The 20,907-nt window shown below is 34.6% G+C and overlaps 2 protein-coding genes across 2 annotated transcripts; both read right to left on the reverse strand.

Annotated features, from left to right (window-relative positions):
* Positions 1–3,670: 3,670 nt before the first annotated feature.
* Positions 3,671–20,820, reverse strand: LOC111695540 (uncharacterized). The gene is made up of 3 exons (XM_023464905.1): positions 20,712–20,820; positions 5,138–5,205; positions 3,671–4,977 (listed from the first exon to the last, which is right to left on the reverse strand). The coding sequence occupies exon 3, from the start codon at positions 4,721–4,723 to the stop codon at positions 3,671–3,673; it is 1,053 nt and encodes a 350-aa protein (XP_023320673.1). The 5' UTR covers positions 4,724–4,977; positions 5,138–5,205; positions 20,712–20,820.
* Positions 18,977–20,544, reverse strand: LOC111695541 (uncharacterized). Its single transcript, XM_023464906.1, has 3 exons — positions 20,517–20,544; positions 19,713–20,047; positions 18,977–19,048 (listed from the first exon to the last, which is right to left on the reverse strand). Exons 1-3 carry the CDS (start codon positions 20,542–20,544, stop codon positions 18,977–18,979), a joined length of 435 nt encoding a protein of 144 aa, XP_023320674.1.
* Positions 20,821–20,907: the final 87 nt, after the last annotated feature.

Raw genomic sequence — 20,907 nt, forward strand, 5'->3', positions numbered from 1 at the left:
TTGGTCTATAGGTTCTTCTGGTTCTCTTCTTTAGTCTGAGTCTTGGTTCTGGCTCTACACCTTGGTCCATGCGTTCTTCTGGTTATCTTATTTATTCTGAGTCCTGGTTCTGGTTCTACACCTTGGTCTCTAGGTTCTTCTGGTTCTCTTACTTATTCTGATTCCTGGTTCTGGTTCTACACCTTGGTCTCAAGGTTCTTCTGGTTCTCTTATTTATTCTGAGTCCTGGTTCTGGTTCTACACCTTGTTCTATAGGTTCTTCTGGTTCTCTTACTTATTCTGAGTCCTGGTTCTGGTTCTACACCTTGGTCTATAGGTTCTTCTGGTTCTCTTACTTATTCTGAGTCCTGGTTCTGGTTCAACACCTTGTTCTATAGGTTCTTCTGGTTCTCTTACTTATTCTGAGTCCTTTTTCTGGTTCTACACCATGGTCTATAGGTTCTTCTGGTTCTCTTATTTATTCTGAGTCCAAGTTATGGTTCTACACCTGTCTCCGTGATGATGATGAAAACCACGTATCTCACGCCCATTTCACGGCTGAAGACTCTTTTCTCGCAAATATATTTGTGATAAAAGGTTAGACAAAGACATCCTCTTCTGTTGATTAATTAGTTCCCAGTTTTGTACTTAACCAAAGGAATGGGATACTGCATTGTTTCCCACAATCAACCCTGAGCGAACCTATCTCCCCTCACATCACTCTTATAAACGTCATTCTTTGCAGCTTTTAGTAAAATCAACGGATTGGTTACATTACAATCTTCCATATTTAAGACTGGGGTTGGTTCAAAGAAATTGATTAATCGCCTCAAACTCTATTTTTTTAATACTTTTTTTCTTCGCCTTTGAATGTCGTAGATATTTAAACCTATGAATTCTTCTATATCAAATAGTCAATGTTTAATATATCAAAGGTTTACACCCGCAGCTCAGGTTGCAAAAATATAGGGATTATAAAATTAGGACTGGAGGGGAAGCAATCAGTTACTTTAGAAGTTGTTGTTATAATCTTCCAAAAACCAGCTGAGTTAATTTGTCAACATATTTAAGAAAAGCCAAAAAACTAAGTTCTGGGTGGCTTCAGATCACAAAATAAAAATTTACTTAATTATTTCAAATTAAATCCTGGACAAATATGAAAATTACATGGTTTGCTTGAACTTGGTTTGGATCTAACAATTTGTTTCTAAATATATAAATTATAGGGAGGCAGAAGAAAGGGTAAAAAGGGATATTTTAGGGATTTTTACGGGCAGTTTCTTTTGCATAAAGGGGGGGGATGAGGGGTATTAAGCCTATTAATCAAATTAATTTTATCAAAAGCCATGTCAAATCAATTCTTTATCGAATTTGTACGATTTTTTTTGACAAATGTCAAAATACTTTTGAAGAAAATATGAAAATAAATTAAAAACCTTCGAAGTCAACTGAGATAAAAATTGAACCCCCCCCCCCCCCCCTTGAAGAACACCGAAACTATTAGGAATATGATTAACAGAAGGAGGGAGGAGTAGGAAAACATATTGAGGGAGAGGAGAGGGGTGAGAGAGGGTAGGTAGGAGGGAGAGGAGAGGAGTGAGAGAGGGTAGGAGGGAGAGTAAAACCAGTTTTTAAATGAGTAAACGATAAAATTATCGAAATGAATAAATAACCTGATAAACCTAAACACGGGTTCAGGAGCTACTGAACATTGTACAAGGAACCATGAACACGGGTTCAGGAGCTACTGAACAATGAACAAGGAACCCTGAACACGGGTTGAGGAGCTACTGAACAATGAACAAGGAACCCTGAACACGGGTTCAGGAGCTACTGAACATTGAACAGGTTCAGGAGCTACTGAACATTGAACAAGGAACCCTGAACAAGGGTTCAGGAGCTACTGAACATTGAACAAGGAACCCTGAACACGGTTTCAGGAGCTACTGAACAATGAGCAAGGAACCCTGAACACGTGTTCAGGAGCTACTAAACAAGTTTCAAAGAATTCTGAACACATTGGCTCCAAAGCTACTAAATAAGGAACATGGAACCCTAAAGACGGGTTCTGGGGCTACTGAACACGTAGCAAGGGACCTTGAACACGGCTTCAGGAGCGTCTGAACAAGGAACAAGGAACCCTGAAGATGGATTCAGAAGCTACTGAAAAGTGAATATGGAACAAGGAACCCTGAACACGGGTTCAGGAACTGCTGAACAATGAATAAGGAATTCTAAACATGTGTTCAGGTGCTACTGAACAAGGAACAAGGAACCCTAAAGACAGGTTTGGGAACTAGTGAACATGAAAAAGGAACCCTGAACACGGGGGATCAGAAGCCACATAACAAGGAACTTGGAATCCTAATGGCGGGTTCAGGATCTACTAAACAAGTAGCGAGGAACCTTGAAAACGCGTGCTCAGGAGCTACTGAACAAGGAACCCTAAATACATGTTCGCAAGCTACTGAACAAGAAACTTTGAACACATGTCCATGAGATACTGAACAAGAAACTCTGAAGACATGTTCAGGAGCTACTTACTGAACACGGGTTAGGCAGGAGATGGAGAAAAAGCGGAAAACAATGGAGATCGCTCCTTGGAGAAATGTTTTGGGGAAGAGGGGGAGAAAAGATGGTGTAAGGGGGNGGAATACAAGAAACGGTTAGGGATCTAGGAATACAAGAAACAGTCAGGGATGTAGGAATACAAAAAACAGTTAGGGATGTAGGAATACAAGAAACAAATAAGGATGTAGGAATACAAGAAACAGTTAGGAATGTAGGAATACAAGAAACAGTTAGAGATGTAGGAATACAAGAAACGGTTAGGGATCTAGGAATACAAGAAACAGTCAAGGATGTAGGAATACAAGAAACAGTTAGGGATGTAGGAATACAAGAAACAGTTAGAGATGTAGGAATACAAGAAACAGTTAGGGATGTAGGAATACAAGGAACAGTTAGGAATGTAGGAATACAAGAAACAGTTAAGGATGTAGAAATACAAGGAACAGTTAGGGAAGTGGGAATACAAGGAACAGTTAGGGATGTAGGAATAGAAGGAACAGTTAAGGATGTTGGAATACAAGAAACAGTTAGGGATTAAGGAATACAAGAAACAGTTAGGAATGTAGGAAAACAAGGGACAGTTAGGGATTTAGGAATACAAGAAACAGTTAGGGATGTAGGAATACAAGAAAAAGTTAGTGATGTAGGAATATGAGAAATAGTTAGGAATGTAGGAATACAAGAAACAGTTAGGAATGTAGAAATACAAGAAACACTTAGGAATGTAGGAATACAAGGGACAGTTAGGAATGTAGGAATACAAGAAACAGTTAGGAATGTAGGAATACAAGGAACAGTTAGGAATGTAGGAGGAGGGTTAAGATTTCTTTAATTAAAGAAACAGAACGACAAGCTTAAACCTATCAGAAATACAAGTTTCTAGCATTTGTAGTTCAGATAAAATCAAGTTTCAATGACCAAACACTTTCCTTTGTGTTTATTTCTTTAAAAACTATGAATGTCAGCTTGTCAAGTTCAAATTCTTGAATGTTTTAGAATGAATTGTAAATTAATGAAAGATTGGATAAAATAAAAAGATTTAAATAGCTAACACAAGTTTAAATAAATTCTATTCCCATGAGTTGAAAAGAAGACTTGAAAGGATGAATAAAAAATCATTCTACCTTTTTCTCTGTGACATGGTTCGCTCCCAGGACGAGGTTCTGCTCTCCGATCCCACGGTTGTAAGGGAGCTCAAGGATTGGCTAAACTTGTATAGCCGGGTGGAGCTCCCTAACAGGGTTCGGTGTTTAACAATCTTACTCCGGAGTGAACCCATGGTAACCAGGGTTGCTGCTGTCAACCCTGACCCAGAGTCAGACATTGTCTCCGACTCATCGGAGATAATTCGAACCGAGTCTGTCCAAGCTCTAGGTTTGGACTCATCCTCACTGCTTATATCACGGGCCCATAGGGGCATATCACTGACAGTCTTGCTCCGGGTGAGAGAATAACCCATATCTTTCACTTTAAGAGTTGACCCTATAGGAGCAACCTCTAGATGGGATGGAGGATTTATCTCCTGTTTATCCAGGATATCTATATGATGTTCTAGAACTGGAGGGTTTGCTGCTCCGACCAGCCAAGCTACGTTAGTTGTTGATCTGCTTCCCTCCGCGGAGAAACTGCTTGAAGGATTGCTTTCGACACACTCTTTGTTTTTCTCCGCAAATATATCCCCCGAGGGACTGATATTCTGATAACTCACAGCGCTCCGACCTAACAGTCCTAGCCTTATACGATCCTTCTCCCCGATCCAATTAGTCTCCGTTATATTTCTATTCATCTTATCCTGACTAAGCCAGGATGTGTCCAACACGTTTTTTGATAAATTAGGATTGCTCACGAACATATTTCTCTCCGGAGGGTCTTGTGGGTCTAGGTTTAGATTATTTTTTACATATCCAACATGCGGAGAACTTAGGTTTGGAGAGTTTGTTATTATTCGTCCTGAGCTATCAAGTATCCGACATTGTCTTTTATACTGTTCCATCTTGTAAGACACATGGAGCTGAGAATCCGACTTAGCGGAGTGGAGACGAACCTTGTTTTCATCCTCTTCTTGTGGGATCTGGAAAATGTTGACAGATCTACTCCGGAACGGACTGATTAGTCGGATAAAGGAAGAAGTTCTCAGGCTGAGACTACGTCTTGACTTTCTTCTAGAACTCATGACGAGGGTTTATTGCAGATCACGCCTGCACCCTGATCTACTATCTATAGGATCAAACCAACCTCCCACGGCTAATTCACAAACTAAAGGTGTTCCCATTAGGTTTTTGTCAAATCACTCATTAATTGAGCTTATCACTGGGTGTTTTTAGCTGAACCCCTTTCTGCTCAAAACAATAGGTTTTCTTGGCTCCTCACCACTCTGTTCTCATTAATTTCTCTATTATATCACTTACTCCAAGACAATACACGCTCCTAATATAAAACAATGATTCGAATGGACCTTCTCATTCAATAAACAATTTAACAATTTGTCAAGCGGAAACACTAGTTTTTTTATATCATTAAAACCAACTGAAAATTATGGAATGGAAGGTTGGAAATATTTAAAGAATGATAAATTATTGTCTGCTACCTCGATGAGTTTGTGTGTTTCAAGGGTGTGTCCTGATACCTCTGATATTAAGATTGCTTTGAAACCACCTGAAAATAGAACAATGTGAGATAATCATCTAAACCTAACTCTGGACCCCTTTTCTCAGATACTTTAACAGTTAAACCCACCTCTTTACATGTTTAAGCAGATTTTCTTCATCATTTAACATTTGCTACAGATATATTTTATAATTTATTATGACTTTATTTGGAAATCTAAAAATTTTAAGGTTTCCAAAAAACAATATAATTTTAAATATTTTCTGAAAATTCTTTCATATTTATTTTCTACAATATATGATTATTTTGATATGATTTACAACCTTTAACTTACATTTTTCAGAAAATCGTCATAGAATTATAATTTTTCTTAATAATAAATCTACGAATTTCTATGGTTTCTGTTTAAAACTTATCTCTTCTTTAGATATTTTCTCCGATACTGGATGGAAAAATAGTTCACTGATCAAATCCCTACATCAATCCCCCCCCCCCGTCCTTCCCCCATCTCTATAAATATATAATACTGTTTATATTAACTGACGATTATGATTAATAATTGCTCTCAAACTAAAATCGTTTTGTCACAGAGAGACGAAAGTTTTTTGGAGGTTACTGGAAATCATTAAATGGGGTGTAGTGTAGACTTACAGCGAAAAATTATCGATGGTGATCGCTACTAATTATACTTCTGTCGTTGCTTCTGTAAGGAGAAATTTTTTAGAAACAACTAATACCGAAACACGTAGCGTCCATACAAATTCAGAAAGTTGCAGCATACAACTCGGATCGTAAAAAAATCAATTTAATTCCAAACCTATCATTCAAAAATTACAACCTATAATCATCGATAATTTTTCGACGCATTCGTATATATTTGACATTTTATAATATTTTTTATTTTTTATGATCCAAGGGTTACTTTTGAAAACATTTATTCCTGTTTCGAGGATTTTTGATAATGAAGACGACATTTTCAGATTTTCCAGGAATGTTCAAAAATCTAGCGCCAGCCGTGAAAACAAATTGTAAGCTAAAGATTATTAAAAAAATTAAAAATATTATGTGTACTGTTTTAACTCTTATAGGCAGAAGTTAATAATTGATTTAAATCATTTCATGAATATTTTTACCTTTATCTAAACTTCAATACTAACTATGCAATTATGGTTTAAAGATTATACACCGCATATAAGGAACTAATTAGATAACCTTGATTTTATTAGAATATAAACCAACAAGGTATAAAACTGACGCAAAAATTGAAAGAAAAAATGCATAATTGCCGCGTGTTTGACCATGAGACCATTTTTCAAATAAACCCTCTTGCATGTTTGTAAAAATATGTAATTTTAGAAATCATGTTTAGGCTCACTTTTCCGATCAAATATTATTTATGATGATTTTTTTTCTTTTTATGATTTTCATGATTAAGATGAATATAAAAATTTTAATGGTCTTTTGATAGATCATTGTTTCATTCATTCTTTTTATAGAAAATAAAATCTCGGGTGTCTAACCAAGGATTTTGTAGAAAGACACATCTAAGCCAGCCAAGAATTACAGATAAAGGATGGAAATTTTTAAACCAATCATGAACAATAAGAAGAGAAAGAAATATATAAAAAACATCGCCTTTTCTGAAATTTAAAAAGCTAGGCTTTTAGGGCTCTTCCCGCCCATCTTCTATCTCAATTGTAAACATTTTCTCTTGTAAAACAAAAACAAAAAAGTTCGCGGAGGCAAATTTGTGAAATTTCGATCTCCAGAAACCTTCCCTTTGGTCATGTTAGGTCCCACACACGATCGGTTTAGCATTTTTGACGTATATTTGACACAAACAAACAAATGGGTATATATGTGTCAAACAAAGATTTGGTAGACACATATATACTTTCTAGGAAGGTTGAATTTACACTGCAGAAAAAATGGATAAAATTGCAAATATTCGCACTAATTTCCCAATTTACATATATGCAGGCTGTATACGTCTGGCTGGAGTTATATAACGAAAAGAACTGAAACTCTAAGATTTAGAATTTACGCTTTGGTTATTTAATAAACAATTTTGATACAACTAATTAACCACATTTAAGGATGCGTATATGCGTAGATCAGAAATTCTAACTTCATATTTCAAATTTCTACCATATGCTAAAAAAAATGTTAAAATCGAATGTTTAAATTTAAAAACTTCGACAATAAAGGGATCTGAGACGTAATCTCAAATCCCCAGGTATGTCTAATTCACAATAGTATGTACAGTAACAATGAGGAAGATATCGTCGTTTTTCTGTCTGGACAAGTGTTAATTCTAATAATTTTCTATATTGCATAAATCCGCTAGTCACGTTATTAGAGAATACGCAAATAATAATAATCTATTTTCCTGATTAATAATGAGGAGATAATGTCGTTTTTCTGGTTTAAAAAGTGTTTAATTCTGATCATGTCTCCAATCTAAAATCATATAAGTTAAATTAGAGTACTAAAAATACAGAGCGAAAATTATTGATACCACCCTTTTCAAAACTAAATACCCAAAGATGTAAGGTCTGTCCTAGAGAACGATTTGTGGACCCCCCCCCCCCATCAATTTTTTACATGACCTAGATTTCAACTGTTTTTAAGAAAAAAATTATTTAAGGGTTAGGTTAGGTTAGGACAATTTCTGGGCCGAGCGCTGTGTATAGGACAGTCTAGGGGGCGGAGCGCCGCGGCTAGGATAGGCTAGGGGGCCGAGTGCTGCGGCAAGGACAGACCTTCAATTTCAACAATTTTCGACTATATTAGTATATATTTAGGGTTAGGTCAGGCTTAGACAATTTCTGGGCCGAGCGCTGTGTATAGGATAAGATAGGGGGCGGAGCAATGCGGCTAGGGGGCCGGGCGCTGCGGTCACATGACCAACTTTATCGATGTGCTAAATATGAGATGCAAGTACAAAATTGATAGGAGGGGGGTCCCGGGGGAGTCCAAAAATCGTTCTCTAGGATATCACCAAGATTTAAAGATATCTTTATGTTAAATATGTCCTGAATGAATGTGTGAATTTAAGTAGAGCAGTGCATATACAATATACATGCTTGTTTTAGAGGATAAACTTATATTTTTACAGATTTAAAGATAACACCGGATTTAGGAAGGTTCGGGGAAAATTTAAATTAATATATCAGGATTCAGGATTTTAGAACACACAAATATTTCCTGGAAACGATGACATGAAAGCACGTGTTAAGACATTTTTGAAGATTGAAAAAGAGTGAAAGTAGAGAAGCTTTTTAAGGTTCACCTTTCTCATTATTATATGTAGACGTTCTGTCTCCGTGATATAGAAAAAGTTCTAAAATCCACAACAAGAAAGAACGCAAATATCCGATGAAAATACACTTAGACAAGCATTGAAAATAAAAAAGTTTGACAAAGAGAAAATGAGAACAAAGAAAAGAAAGATCCGTCCTTGCATATTTAACCTAATAGAGGTTGTAGGAAAGAACAATGCAATCAGTCCTACCCTAGATATTTGGATCAACTTCTTTCTAAGTTTTATAGCTCTTTGAAAGGTGGACAGAGGGGTGAGGGCAGCATTGTTCGATGATAGGGAGAAAGGTTTATGAGGAAAAAATAGCAAAGTTAGAATTACATGAATGTACAACTCGATGTACATGTGGAGTTGTCGCAAAAAGATAAGTTCTTGCTGTTTGTACATAAAAACTAAATCTTGACGGACAGCTGATTGCAGACTCACTGTGATCTTAGGGAAATGTTTTATTTTGACTCCATTAGGCGTGCTTTTATCCAAACAGAATGAATAGTTTAGACTCGAGTGCAGAGATTGACAAGATCGATCTCAGATCAAGTTCTTATATTTATCCAATTAAAGAGCAAGAGGGGAAAAACCGTATTCGCACTAAATCCCCAATTTCTTTGACACGGATAAAAAGTGTTTAAAAATAGTTAGATAATATTAATAAGGAAATTTTTACAATTTAAACATGAAGAGAAACTGAAAAAAAACCATGTAATGTTTTTTAACATTTTCACGGATTTCCTTAAATGTGAGGAAATAACGATAACATATCATTTAGACCTTTACCATAGACGGCGTGGCTTCATATTTTAGGATGTCTTAAAGCTGTTTTTTTTTTCTAAGTAACAATGTAAAACATGTAACAAACTCTAAAATAAGACTGATAATATTACCGTTGAAATAAATGTTAATTAGATTATCATTTTAAAAACATACTCAAGACAAAACTTCTTAAAAGAAAAAAGTTCTTTAACTAATTTTATGATATATCATGAAATGGAGGAGGGGGGTGGGTGTAGGAGAGTACATTTCAGTTTTGCCAATAATTAGTTACCCCCTAGTCTAAGTTCTGCATGAGTCTATGTTAAGTATCTATATATAGAGATTAGATTACTAGTTTAGTTGTAGTTAAGTTTGCTAGAACGGGTCAAGATTCTCCGGTATCAAACTCAGGTAATACAAGTACTCCTGTCACGGAGTAGGAAGACATGGAGACGGATTTAAGTCTTATCACGTAACACAAATACGTCCTCTCTCTCTGCGACAAAGCTCTTCATTTGGACAGAAAAATCTGTTATGGTTGCCATTTTAGAATATATACGGGTCTTTTCTTTATGGAAACTAATCCTTTTTCCGTCTCAAAAAAAAGGTCTGGCATTCGGTAGTAAATATAAGTTTCGTTCTGTAAACACACTCATCTTTTCTTTTTACACACATAGATTGGCTACATATACATTACAACATTTAAAAAGGAACTGAGTACACTCTAATTTTCTCATCTTAATATATTTACAATCTGATGGTGTAAACTTTGTATAAGTCAAACTTAGACAATTGAAACTAACATAACTTATAGTTTGAAATATCAATCATCAGGTTTCAAATATAAAGGGATTAAAAAATTAAAATAAAATATTTTCATCTGCAAAGCAACATAATCATTTGACAGTACGGAACTGCGTTATTTCCTCTCCATATGTAACTACTCCGTGTATTTAGAGTTCACGGTGCAGACGACTACTGCAGCACACTAAACTAAAGATATTTTAGATTTGGTTAAAATCTAGCATGTTTTACCAAGTTTTCAGATAAATGAACTGAGTTCTAATTCATACTCTAACCAATATATCTTTGCAACCCGATGTCGTAGACCTTTCATTTTTCAAACTATTAATTTAGATAAATTATTCTTTTAAAATAACAAAGAAAATTTGAGTTTGTGGCACAAACTCAGATCATTTCTACTCACGAGAGAATGTTTTTTTTTCTAAAAAGCACTTTTTTGCGTAGTCTAATCTTAATCTTTATCTTGTTTTAACTTGATAATTTACGTCGACACATTAAAAATTTTATAAATTTGCAAATCCGGGAAACTGAAAATGTCAGATTTAATTTGGCGGGTTTCACAGATATTTCCTGGTCCCATCAATCCAACTGCTAGGATTGAAGACGTCAAATTAAGGTCTGTATATAGAGGTCAACTTGCAATTCATCTTATCAAGACATATTTCCCCCAATATCAGTTCAGGGGGGGAGACGCTAATTTCACTCTTTTATTTATATATAAAGTTTCTGCTGCCAAAGAATCAAAATCTTAAATATGAATCTATTATTTAATATTATTCCCTTATATTGAAACCCTCCCCGTTCGCATCATCGAACCATACATTTATTTACTAAGGAGTTTTTTGGGAGGGTTACGGGGGGGAGGGATGAAAATACAGCGACAGAACTGATCCCACATGCTGGGACTATAGGAACAGGTTCGGAATTTGAGTTTTTGATTGAAAAACTTTCAAGGAGAAAAAGTTGCCTAAACCAATATATTTATAATATCTATTCTATATGTAGAAAAATCTTCCATATTTAACTTTTTAGAAGTTTTCCCGACCACTTTGAAAATGAAACGTCATGGCTGACGAATTTTATTTTCAATAAAAACACTTAACGGTTTAATTTTTTTATGAAGGAGCGATTTTATTAAACTTATTATAATGATATGTAATCAATTGTTTTTTATACTTTTCAGTATGGGAAACTTGCAGACGGTTCAGTTTCATAAAATGATTATTTTTTCATGTGTATCATTTTGCATTTATGTATAACATTCATGCCACTAGGGGTGCGCCCCCCCCCCTTCCCTTCACATACTTTTGATCTATATCAAATAAATAGAAGTGGTAAAAGAAGGGATAAAAATTATTTATGTATTCTGCATCAACTTGCATCTTCTGACCTATTGTGCCCCTAATTGCCAGCAATAGTGTTAGAAGCTGTGCAGGCTTATTTATGAAAGTCATTAGGAGTTAATTATAAATATTCTTAGAGTTTCTTAAAATTCATTAACCTCTGCATTTATTAAGCAAATAAGCCAAACCAAGGAGATAGCGTGCCTGCAGATATACTTTTTATATTTTAAGGGACTGTAGATGAAGTTTAAAGTTTCCATGCTAAGTGCCATTTTCAACAAAGTTTAGAAAACGATGATTATAAGATAAGATTAAAGAAACAACTTTATAAAAGACTAACAAGATGTAAATACAGCAACCTTACAGGGATAATTTCCTGTTTAAAAAGTTTTCGATCCACAACCATACCCTTTAAACATTCCTCTGAACAAACCTGAGGAATATATCCTCGTTTTTCGATCTAAAATTTGAGAATTTTTAGTTAATGTTAAAAAACACTTAAAAAAACACTTGTTGATATTAAAACAATGATATCTTTCTCATTATTGCTCGTAGATTCCCGCAAACCATGAGCAATCTCTTTAATGAGCAATCCCTTTAATGAGCAATCCCTTTAATGAGCAATCTCTTTAATGAGCAATCCCTTTAATGAGCAATCTCTTTAATGAGAAATCCCTTTAATGAGCAATCCCTTTAATGAGCAATCTCTTTAATGAGCAATCTCTTTAATGAGCAATCCCTATAATGAGCAATCTCTTTCTTTATTCAAAAAAATTAAATGCGTTTAAGTGGGTTTCCTTATATCCTGTTATTTATCTCTCATAAAAAACATATTTAGATTGCAACCCTCTTAACTTCTCAACACAGTTGCACGCCAGGTTTTACTAAATACATGATGCAGTTAATATGCATGGACATATTGTATTACAGTTGCAACCTCCATACATGCAGGACTTGAACAGGTCTAGAAAATGATGATTTGCGAGTAGATTTTAGATATAATCAAAGGGATTTTAGACGAAAGTAATTGAGCCTTTGCCACATACTCGAATTTTCTATAACTCCCTATATTTTTCAACTTCAACATCTAAGCCTTTGATATTTCAACAGATCTAACAGAATTAAAAGTTTGAAATATCTAAGGTCTACGGGACTGGGTTGCAAACCTGAAGGGATTAGAAATTGTAGCATAAACTTAATTCCTTTATAGTAACTCTTCTTTTATTCAGTGTCACGTCCAATTCACAACGGTACGCTTTAACTCTTTATCTAAGAAACAATGAAGGAGATATCGTCGTTTCTCTAGAACAGTTTGGATTTCTTTCTTTGTACCTGCTGCATTAATTCGCAAGTCACTTGTATAGTAAAGTGAAACCACAATTGAAAAGAATAAATCTTCAGATTGAAAAAGAGGGATTAATCGGTCAGCCAGCACAAGACAAAGATATAATTGGACCGTTTTTGCCAGAACAAAAAGTATTTAATATTCTTGATCAGAAAAAGGTTTAGAGGATACCGTTGTGAGTCGGGGACGTCTCTCTTTAAATAGAATATCACTTGAAACTACGCGTACAGTCCCTTTAAGTTAAATATTCCTTGATTTAATTCTTAACATTGGTTTATCTTATTATAAGCTTCCTAAACGGTCACATGATGAATAAAGTTCATGGCTTCAAGCCACTATTTAAAAACCAATGAAAAATTCCGAAATAAATGAACTGGAAACTTTCCTGGATTCGGAATCACCTATTTATGTTGATGGTTAGCAGTGAGGTTTTCTCTGATCAGATAAAGATTGCAAACCATAGAACAGGAGTTTAATTGTAAAACTATTAGAGTTGAAGCAAATTCAATCCTGGTTTATCTGATCTTTAATCTCACGTACAGACGTAAATTATAAAGACAGGGAAATCAGAAAGAAAGAGCAACTTATTTCTGTCAAATTTAATTCTTAAAGGGACAGACCGGCTATGTGAGTTAATTAAACTGAATAAGCAGTGTTGTGAACTTAAATTCTTTAGGGTTCATTTGAGACATATAAAATTTGTTAAAGATCTGTCAATCCTGAGTTTGAGCGCAAAGTCGACGTTAATAATCGTACTTTTGGGTGGATACGTTTTTAGAATTGTTTTTTTAATTATTCGATAACGACGACAAAAAATGTAAACAAAATTCTACAGTAAACTAATTCGGTGTTTAGGAACAGTTTGAGAAAATAAAAACTAATCTTAAAATAAGTAATCTTGTTCAATTATTAGTTTCTATTTTCTCATTGTTCTAGTTTCTCATTATTCAAAAAAGATTTTCTGCAGATCTTCTGGAATTATTATTGAAAAGACGACATTTAGAGAATTTGTAGAAATCTACGAATAAATTCAAAGAAAATAAGAAATTCAAAATAATAATGAAAACGAAATAATTGATTCTAGCATTGATTTATTGACCAATTTCTTTTGAAAAATATGTTCCTAACCATCTAATTAGTTTACTGCAGTATAATTTATACTTTTTTTTCGTCATCGCTATTAAATAATTAAAAAAACCGATTCTGAACACGTACCCGCCCAAATTCATGATTTTGAACGTCGACTATGCACTCAAACTCAGTAATTATACATTGTGGAAAAGTTTTATATGCCTCAAATGAATTTGTCCACAACACTGCATACTCAGTTAAACTACCTGATATAGCCGGTCACTCCCTTTAAAGGGACTGTAAGCGTAATTTCAGATGATCCACCATTCAAAGATGGCCATTCCCGATTCACAACGGTATCCTTGAAACCTTTATCTGATCATTATTGTGGAGTATATTGTCGTTTTTCTGGTGTTTATTTCTGATAATTAATTACCAAATGTTTTGTTGCATTAAAAATGCGCAGGTCACTTTCGTAGAGAAACCACAATTAAAAACAACCTAAAATTTAAATTACAAACATCAAAGTAATTATAATAATATAGTATATCAATTCATTCTTTATCAGGCAACGTATTTAAGGGTACCGTTGTAAATCGGCATGGAAGGTCACTTGAAATTACGCTTACTGTTTGTTCCATAAAGGAGTTTTGAGAATGTACTGTCAAAAGAAACCCTAATTGAGTGTGCGATTATTCGAATGTCAAGAAAACAGTTAAAACTTTAGAAAAAAGTAAAAAAAATGTTGTATTTACTGTCGCAGATGTTAAAGAATTATCTCTTTGCCACAAACTTAAATTTGCTAACCCCTATATTTGTCCAACCTGATAGTGTAAACCTTTGAAACTTCAACCTTAGATTATTCGAAATATCTAAGGTCTACGACATTGGGTTGCATAGATATAGGGGTTAGAAAAGAAGAGTTTGTTGCAAAAAATGCATTTTACCAAAAATACATCATAAGGTTTAGTTATCTTTTTTTTGACTGCAAGGCTAAAATTCGTCTCTTATATAATAAGTTTGCATAAATATGTTTGAGTAAAGATTTAATCATTGATCAGGGTTCAGATAGGATCAGGTTTACAAGATCATAGAGAATCTTGGATAAGAGATATTCCGGGGATATTCTAATGAATACAGGAGATAAACACACCCCTAGCTCCGGAGAATACAGAAGATAAACCTAACCCTATCACAGGAGAATACAGGAGAATACCGGAGAATACCGGAGAATACAGGAGAATACAGGAGAATACAGGAGAATACAGGAGAATACAGGAGAATACAGGAGAATACAGGAGAATATAGGAGAATACAGGAGAATACAGGAGAATACATGAGAATACAGGAGAATACAGGAGAATACAGAAGAATACAGGAGAATACAGGAGAACAACTAAAAAAGCGTGAAAAACACATAGAAAACTAGGACATTACCTTCTCAATGTAGTATATAGTTATATAGTATATATGAATATATAAACTACATAATGCATACCCCGAAAAGTCTGTTATCTATACAGATATTTGACCTGTTGTTAATTGGGCATAAATAGTTGCTAAAGTCTTCTCGAAATATATAAATTTAACAAAAAACCCTCGTCATTTCCAACCCCCCGGTAGGACAAGAGTTTACTACATCTTAAACAGTTTCTTCTCCTATACCTTTAACAATCTAAACTACTATTAAATAAAGTGCTTGCTTCTTGTTAGATAAAGATTTCAGGACTTCAATCTGAGGCTGCAAATAAACTCCTTAATCACAATTTTCTCTTATAATACCTCGCGTTTTTTTTCTAATCATCTTTTAACCTCCTTGACTCATGCCCCTGCTCATTGTCTTATTATCCCCTGTATCCCAGTCTTACTATCCCCCTGTATCCCTGTCTTACTATCCCCCTCTATCCTTGTGTTTCTATCCCCCTATATCCCTGCTGTACTATCCCCCTGTATCCCTGTCTTAATATCCCCCTGTATCCCTGTCTTACCCCCCTGTATCCCTGTGTTTATATCCCCTTGTATCCCTGTCTTACCCGTGTTTTTTTGCAAAACTAAGTTAAAGATAAAAAAGAAAGATATTGATTAAAAGCAGGATAAGAAATTTATATTTCCAAGAAGAATTCTAGTCTGAACTCTTTGAATCTTAAATAAAAATTCCTTAATTAATGGTGACTAACGTTCAACCAAAGATATTAATATGAGACGAAATAAGAAAAAAATGTAAAAAATTATCTAAAAATGTATGATATCTTTTTGATATAAATACGTGAGGATTAAACAACAAACAAGAAGATATCAAGAAGTGAAGCAAAAATCAGAAGATTAAAAGTGAAAGAAATGGGTCTGAAAGAAATAAGATAAAGAGATCAAAAGAAGCAAGACTTACAAATAGGGAAGAAAGTAACTAATCACTTGGTTCAATCTCTAATCATCTATTTCTTAAATGTTTGCAACTTGATGACGTAGATCAGTAAAATATCAAATTATGAATTGTGCTTGATCTAATAGTCAATGTGTAAACTATAAAAGGTTTACACCATCAGGTTGCAAAGCAATAGGGATACAAATATTAGAGTGAGAAATCACAGCAGAGAATTCTTTAATCGAGATCAAGCTTTGATCTCGATCTTTTGTTCATCTACCGATATCCAAAATCAAGAGATCAAGCAGATTCTGTGTAAAAATCAAAAGTTTCCAGCGTGGATATCGAGATCAAACTATCAGGATAATGGGTACCCAGCACAAAGTTCCCAGCTCAGATACAAGTAGATGGTAAGATGTAGGTAAGCAGAATGAGCATAAAGTTGAGGAGGAATGAAGCCGATCAATTTAAAGATTTAAAGAAAGGAGATCTAAAAAAATAATCGAAAATTCGATAAAATCCAGCGTAAACTAGAGCGTATTAATGAATACATTTAGAGAAGCGTCCTTGATTTTATAGTTTACTCCTAAACCGAGTAATCTAGGAGAAATATAGCATACTTATCTCTTCCCATGGCATTGGTTTAATTGTTTAATGAGATGTGCGCAATGCAGGTCTATACTGAACTTAGGCATAAACCAAACCTAATTACAGATTAAAATTACTTTCGAGATGATGTTTCGTCCTTGCCTGTCACATTTGATTTTTATGAAAATGTTCCTTTTCGAGACAAAATTTTCAACACTACTTGTTCTTAAACTTCATAATGTGCCCTAGCCGCAACACTACTTGTTCTTAAACTCCATAATGTGCCCTAACCGCAACACTACTTGTTATTAAACTCCATAATGTGCCCTAGCCGCAACACTACTTGTTCTTAAACTCCATAATGTGCCCTAGCCGCAACACTACTTGTTCTTAAACTCCATAATGTGCCCTAGCCGCAACGCACGGCCCCCTTTCTATCATAATCTCAATTGATTCGGGAAAGCTATGAAAAGGAAAAATTATTTTATTGAAAAAAGTTTATTAATTTTGGCCATAGTGCAAATGTCGAAATTCTGGTTTCGAATGAACCCTAGTATTCGAGTTCCCAGATCTGAGAGAAACTGTCAAATTGAAACCAGGATTGTAAGAGCTCGGTTAGGGTTGGATAAAGGATTGGATACATGAGACAAGTTTAACATATCAAGGTTTGAAACCAGCTAGGTTGCTTTGATTTATTGATTGATTCCCTATGCACAATTTGGTAAAGGTAATCCGTCACATAGAAAACCTTCCTTAGGAACTTTGAAAATGTTTGCAATTTACAAGATTGGCATTCGTCTCTTTGTGCTGTACAGTGCAGATTTAATTTAAACCAACACAATAATTTAGAATCGGAGAACAAAATGGAAAATGTTCAGAATTTTATTTTGAATTGGTTTCAGGTTAAGGGGACAGTAAGCGTAATTTCAAATGAACTCCAGGCAGAGATGTCAATGCAGAATTGAAAACGGTATCCTTGAAGTCCTTTAAACCTTTATCTGATTAATAATGTGGAAATATTGTTGTTATTCTATATTTGAATATATTTAATTATCACAATTTTTATTCGTTTTTCTCTATCATAATCATATTTGCATTGCAATCTTTTCATGGAAGGTCACTTGAAATTACTCTTACAGTCCCTTTAAGACCTCTCTCTATACATTCCGTTCTTGTACATCATGTTCAGGGCTAGAGTTTGTTTGGCAGGATTAGAAGAGATTATGTTAGATGATTAAACCCAGAGCTGAAAGAAATTATTTTATATGATTGTTGAAACCCAACAAGGACCCTTTAATGAGCAATCTCTTTAATGAGCAATCCCTTTAATGAGCAATCNTAACAATTATGATTAATATTTAAAAACAAGACTGATTTTTACATAGTTTTTTACAAATCTGATTTTTTACTTTAACAAAAATTATTATTTTAATTTCTCTCCCCCCACCCCCCTCCTCCAAACCCTCTATCCTTTCTAGATTTCTTTATAATTACATTTTGGTTAATAATTTGACATTGTTTAGGAACTACAAAGTATAAAAAACGGATTACTGTAAAGTTTAAAAAAATTATACTTTCTCCTTTCACATATATGGAGACATATGTAGAGAATACAAAGTTTGATTGTTTATATTTATTTTATCTGTGTTATATGACCCTGTAATATTCAGAGGTTTCTACAATAAATAAAGTGCATAAGAAACCAGATAACAGATTTATTTCATCGTTGGTCTCAAGTTTAATGATGTTCGATATCTTCGGCAGTTTTAAGTTTATTTTTATCATTAAATGGTGAAATATTATATAATCTAGGTGGCCTGGTGGATTGCCTGGATTTTACTAATAGTTTCCTATATTAGTTCCCACTCAGAAAATGGGGGGTATGGGAGGTACTCCCGCCTACAAATGTTGGGGGGGGGGGGGGTACCCCCCGCCTACAACTTCCCGTATACTAACAGTTTCCGTAATGCATGGTTTCTACAGAAAATCAAATTGAGGGATTATTATAGTCTAGAATAGCAATCTAAATAAAAGAACCTTAGAAGATATAGAAGAAGAACCAGGATAATAACAAGAAGAAGAACTTAAGCTAGAACTAGAAGAATATCCAGGATAATAACAAGAAGAAGTACTAGAACTAGAGCTAGAAATAGAAGAAGAACCAGGATAATAGCAAGAAGGAGAACTTAAACTAGAACTAGAAGAGGAACCAGGATAATAGCAAGAAGGAGAACTTAAGCTAGAACTAGAAGAGGAACCAGGATATTATCAAGAAGGAGACCTAAAACTAGAACTAGAAGAAGAACCTGCAGGATAATAGCAAGAAGGAAAACTTAAAATATAACTTGAAGAAGAACCAGGATAATAGCAAGAAAGAAAACTTAAACTAGAACTAGACGAAGAACCAGGATAATAGCAAGAAGGAGAACTTAAACTAGAACTAGAAGAAGAACCAGGATAATAACAAGAAGAAGAACTGAAACTAGAACTAGAAGAAGAACCAGGATAATAACAAGAAGGAGAACTTAAACTAGAACTAGAAGAAGAACCAGGATAATAGCAAGAAGGAGAACTTAAACTAGAACTAGAAGAAGAACCAGGATAATAACAAGAAGAAGAACTTAAAATATAGAACTAGAAGAAGAACCGTGATAATAACAATAAGGAGAACTTAAACTAGAACTAGAAGAAGAACCAAGATAATAACAAGAAGGAGAACTTAAACTACCAATAGAAAAAAGCCAGGATAATAGCAAGAACTAGAACTAGAACTAGAACTAGAGCTAGAACTAGAAGAAGTACTAGAACTAGACCAAGAACTAGAACTAGACCAAGAACTAGAACTAGAACAAGAAAGAGACACAGAACTAGAACTAGAGCTTAAACTAGATTTAGAAAAAGAACCAGGATAATAAAAAGAAGAAAAAATAGAACTAGAACTAAAACTAGAGCTAGAACTAGAAGAAGTACTAGAACTAGACCAAGAACTAGAACTAGAACAAGAAAGAGACACAGAACTAGAACCAGAACTAGAACTAGAACTAGAAGAAGAACCAGGATAATAGCAAGAAGGAGAACTAGAACCAGAACTAGAACTAGAACTAGAACTAGAACTAGAAGAAAAACCAGGATAATAGCAAGAAGGATAACTAGAACTAGAATTAGAAGAATAACCATGATAATAACAAGAAGGAGAACTAGAACTAGAAGTAGAACTAGAGCTAGAAGAAGAACCATGATAATAACAAGAAGAAGAACTAGAACCAGAACTGGAAGAAGAATCAGGATAAAAACAAGAACTAGAACTAGAAATAGAAGAAGAAAGAGGGAGAACTTTGGCTGGAACAGGAAAAGAGAACCGTGATGGTAAGATGAATGAGAATAAGGGGGTTGTGTACGTAGAAATTGATACAGGTAATGACGGGAAAACATAAAGAAAGACAAGAGGAATTCAAGTTTAAGAAAAATGAAAATTGAGGAAGGTAAGGATTAAACATATCATTAACGTAAGGGAGAGAAGGTTCGGCGTTATACGTGAAAATGGAGAAAGGGAAAGATAGAAAACTGAATGACATGAGGGGGAGGGGTCGGCATTATACGTGAAATTGAGGAAGGGAAAGATAGAAAACTCAAAGACATGAGGGGAGAGGTCGACATTTTCGTGAAATTGAGAAAGGGAAAGACAGGAAAAGAAAAAGAGAGAGAGAGACAAAAGCTGGAGGGTGGTAGGGGGGGGGGGGATTAAGAGGAAACAGGAATCAAATTTGAATTAACCGTGGGAGAGCGAAGTAGTTAACGCCATATTCGATCTTTACTTGAACAGAAGAATGATCTGATATTTCTACAAATATCAACAATAATTAAACAACAATGAAGTTAAAAGATTACAAAAAAATTACTACCGCGCGCTTATTTGCTAACTTTTGAATCTGATAATTCTACTGCTATAAATGTATAACATCAAGTTACCTGAAACTTTGTGGATTCTATAACTTATAACTTTTCAATGGTTTAACCTCACTGTAGAAATAAAAACTGTGCGGTGCGCTCTATGTCTCTAGGTGCCTCCGAACACTGGGACCAGGATCACTAGACTGGGAAGCTAATATCATGCTTTTCCCACACTCAACCCGGGCTGTCGTTACAGGTGGTAGGGAGAAGGGGG

This window comes from Eurytemora carolleeae, unplaced genomic scaffold, assembly GCF_000591075.1.
Source record: "Eurytemora carolleeae unplaced genomic scaffold, Eaff_2.0 scaffold207, whole genome shotgun sequence".
In the NCBI taxonomy this organism is placed as follows: domain Eukaryota; kingdom Metazoa; phylum Arthropoda; class Copepoda; order Calanoida; family Temoridae; genus Eurytemora; species Eurytemora carolleeae.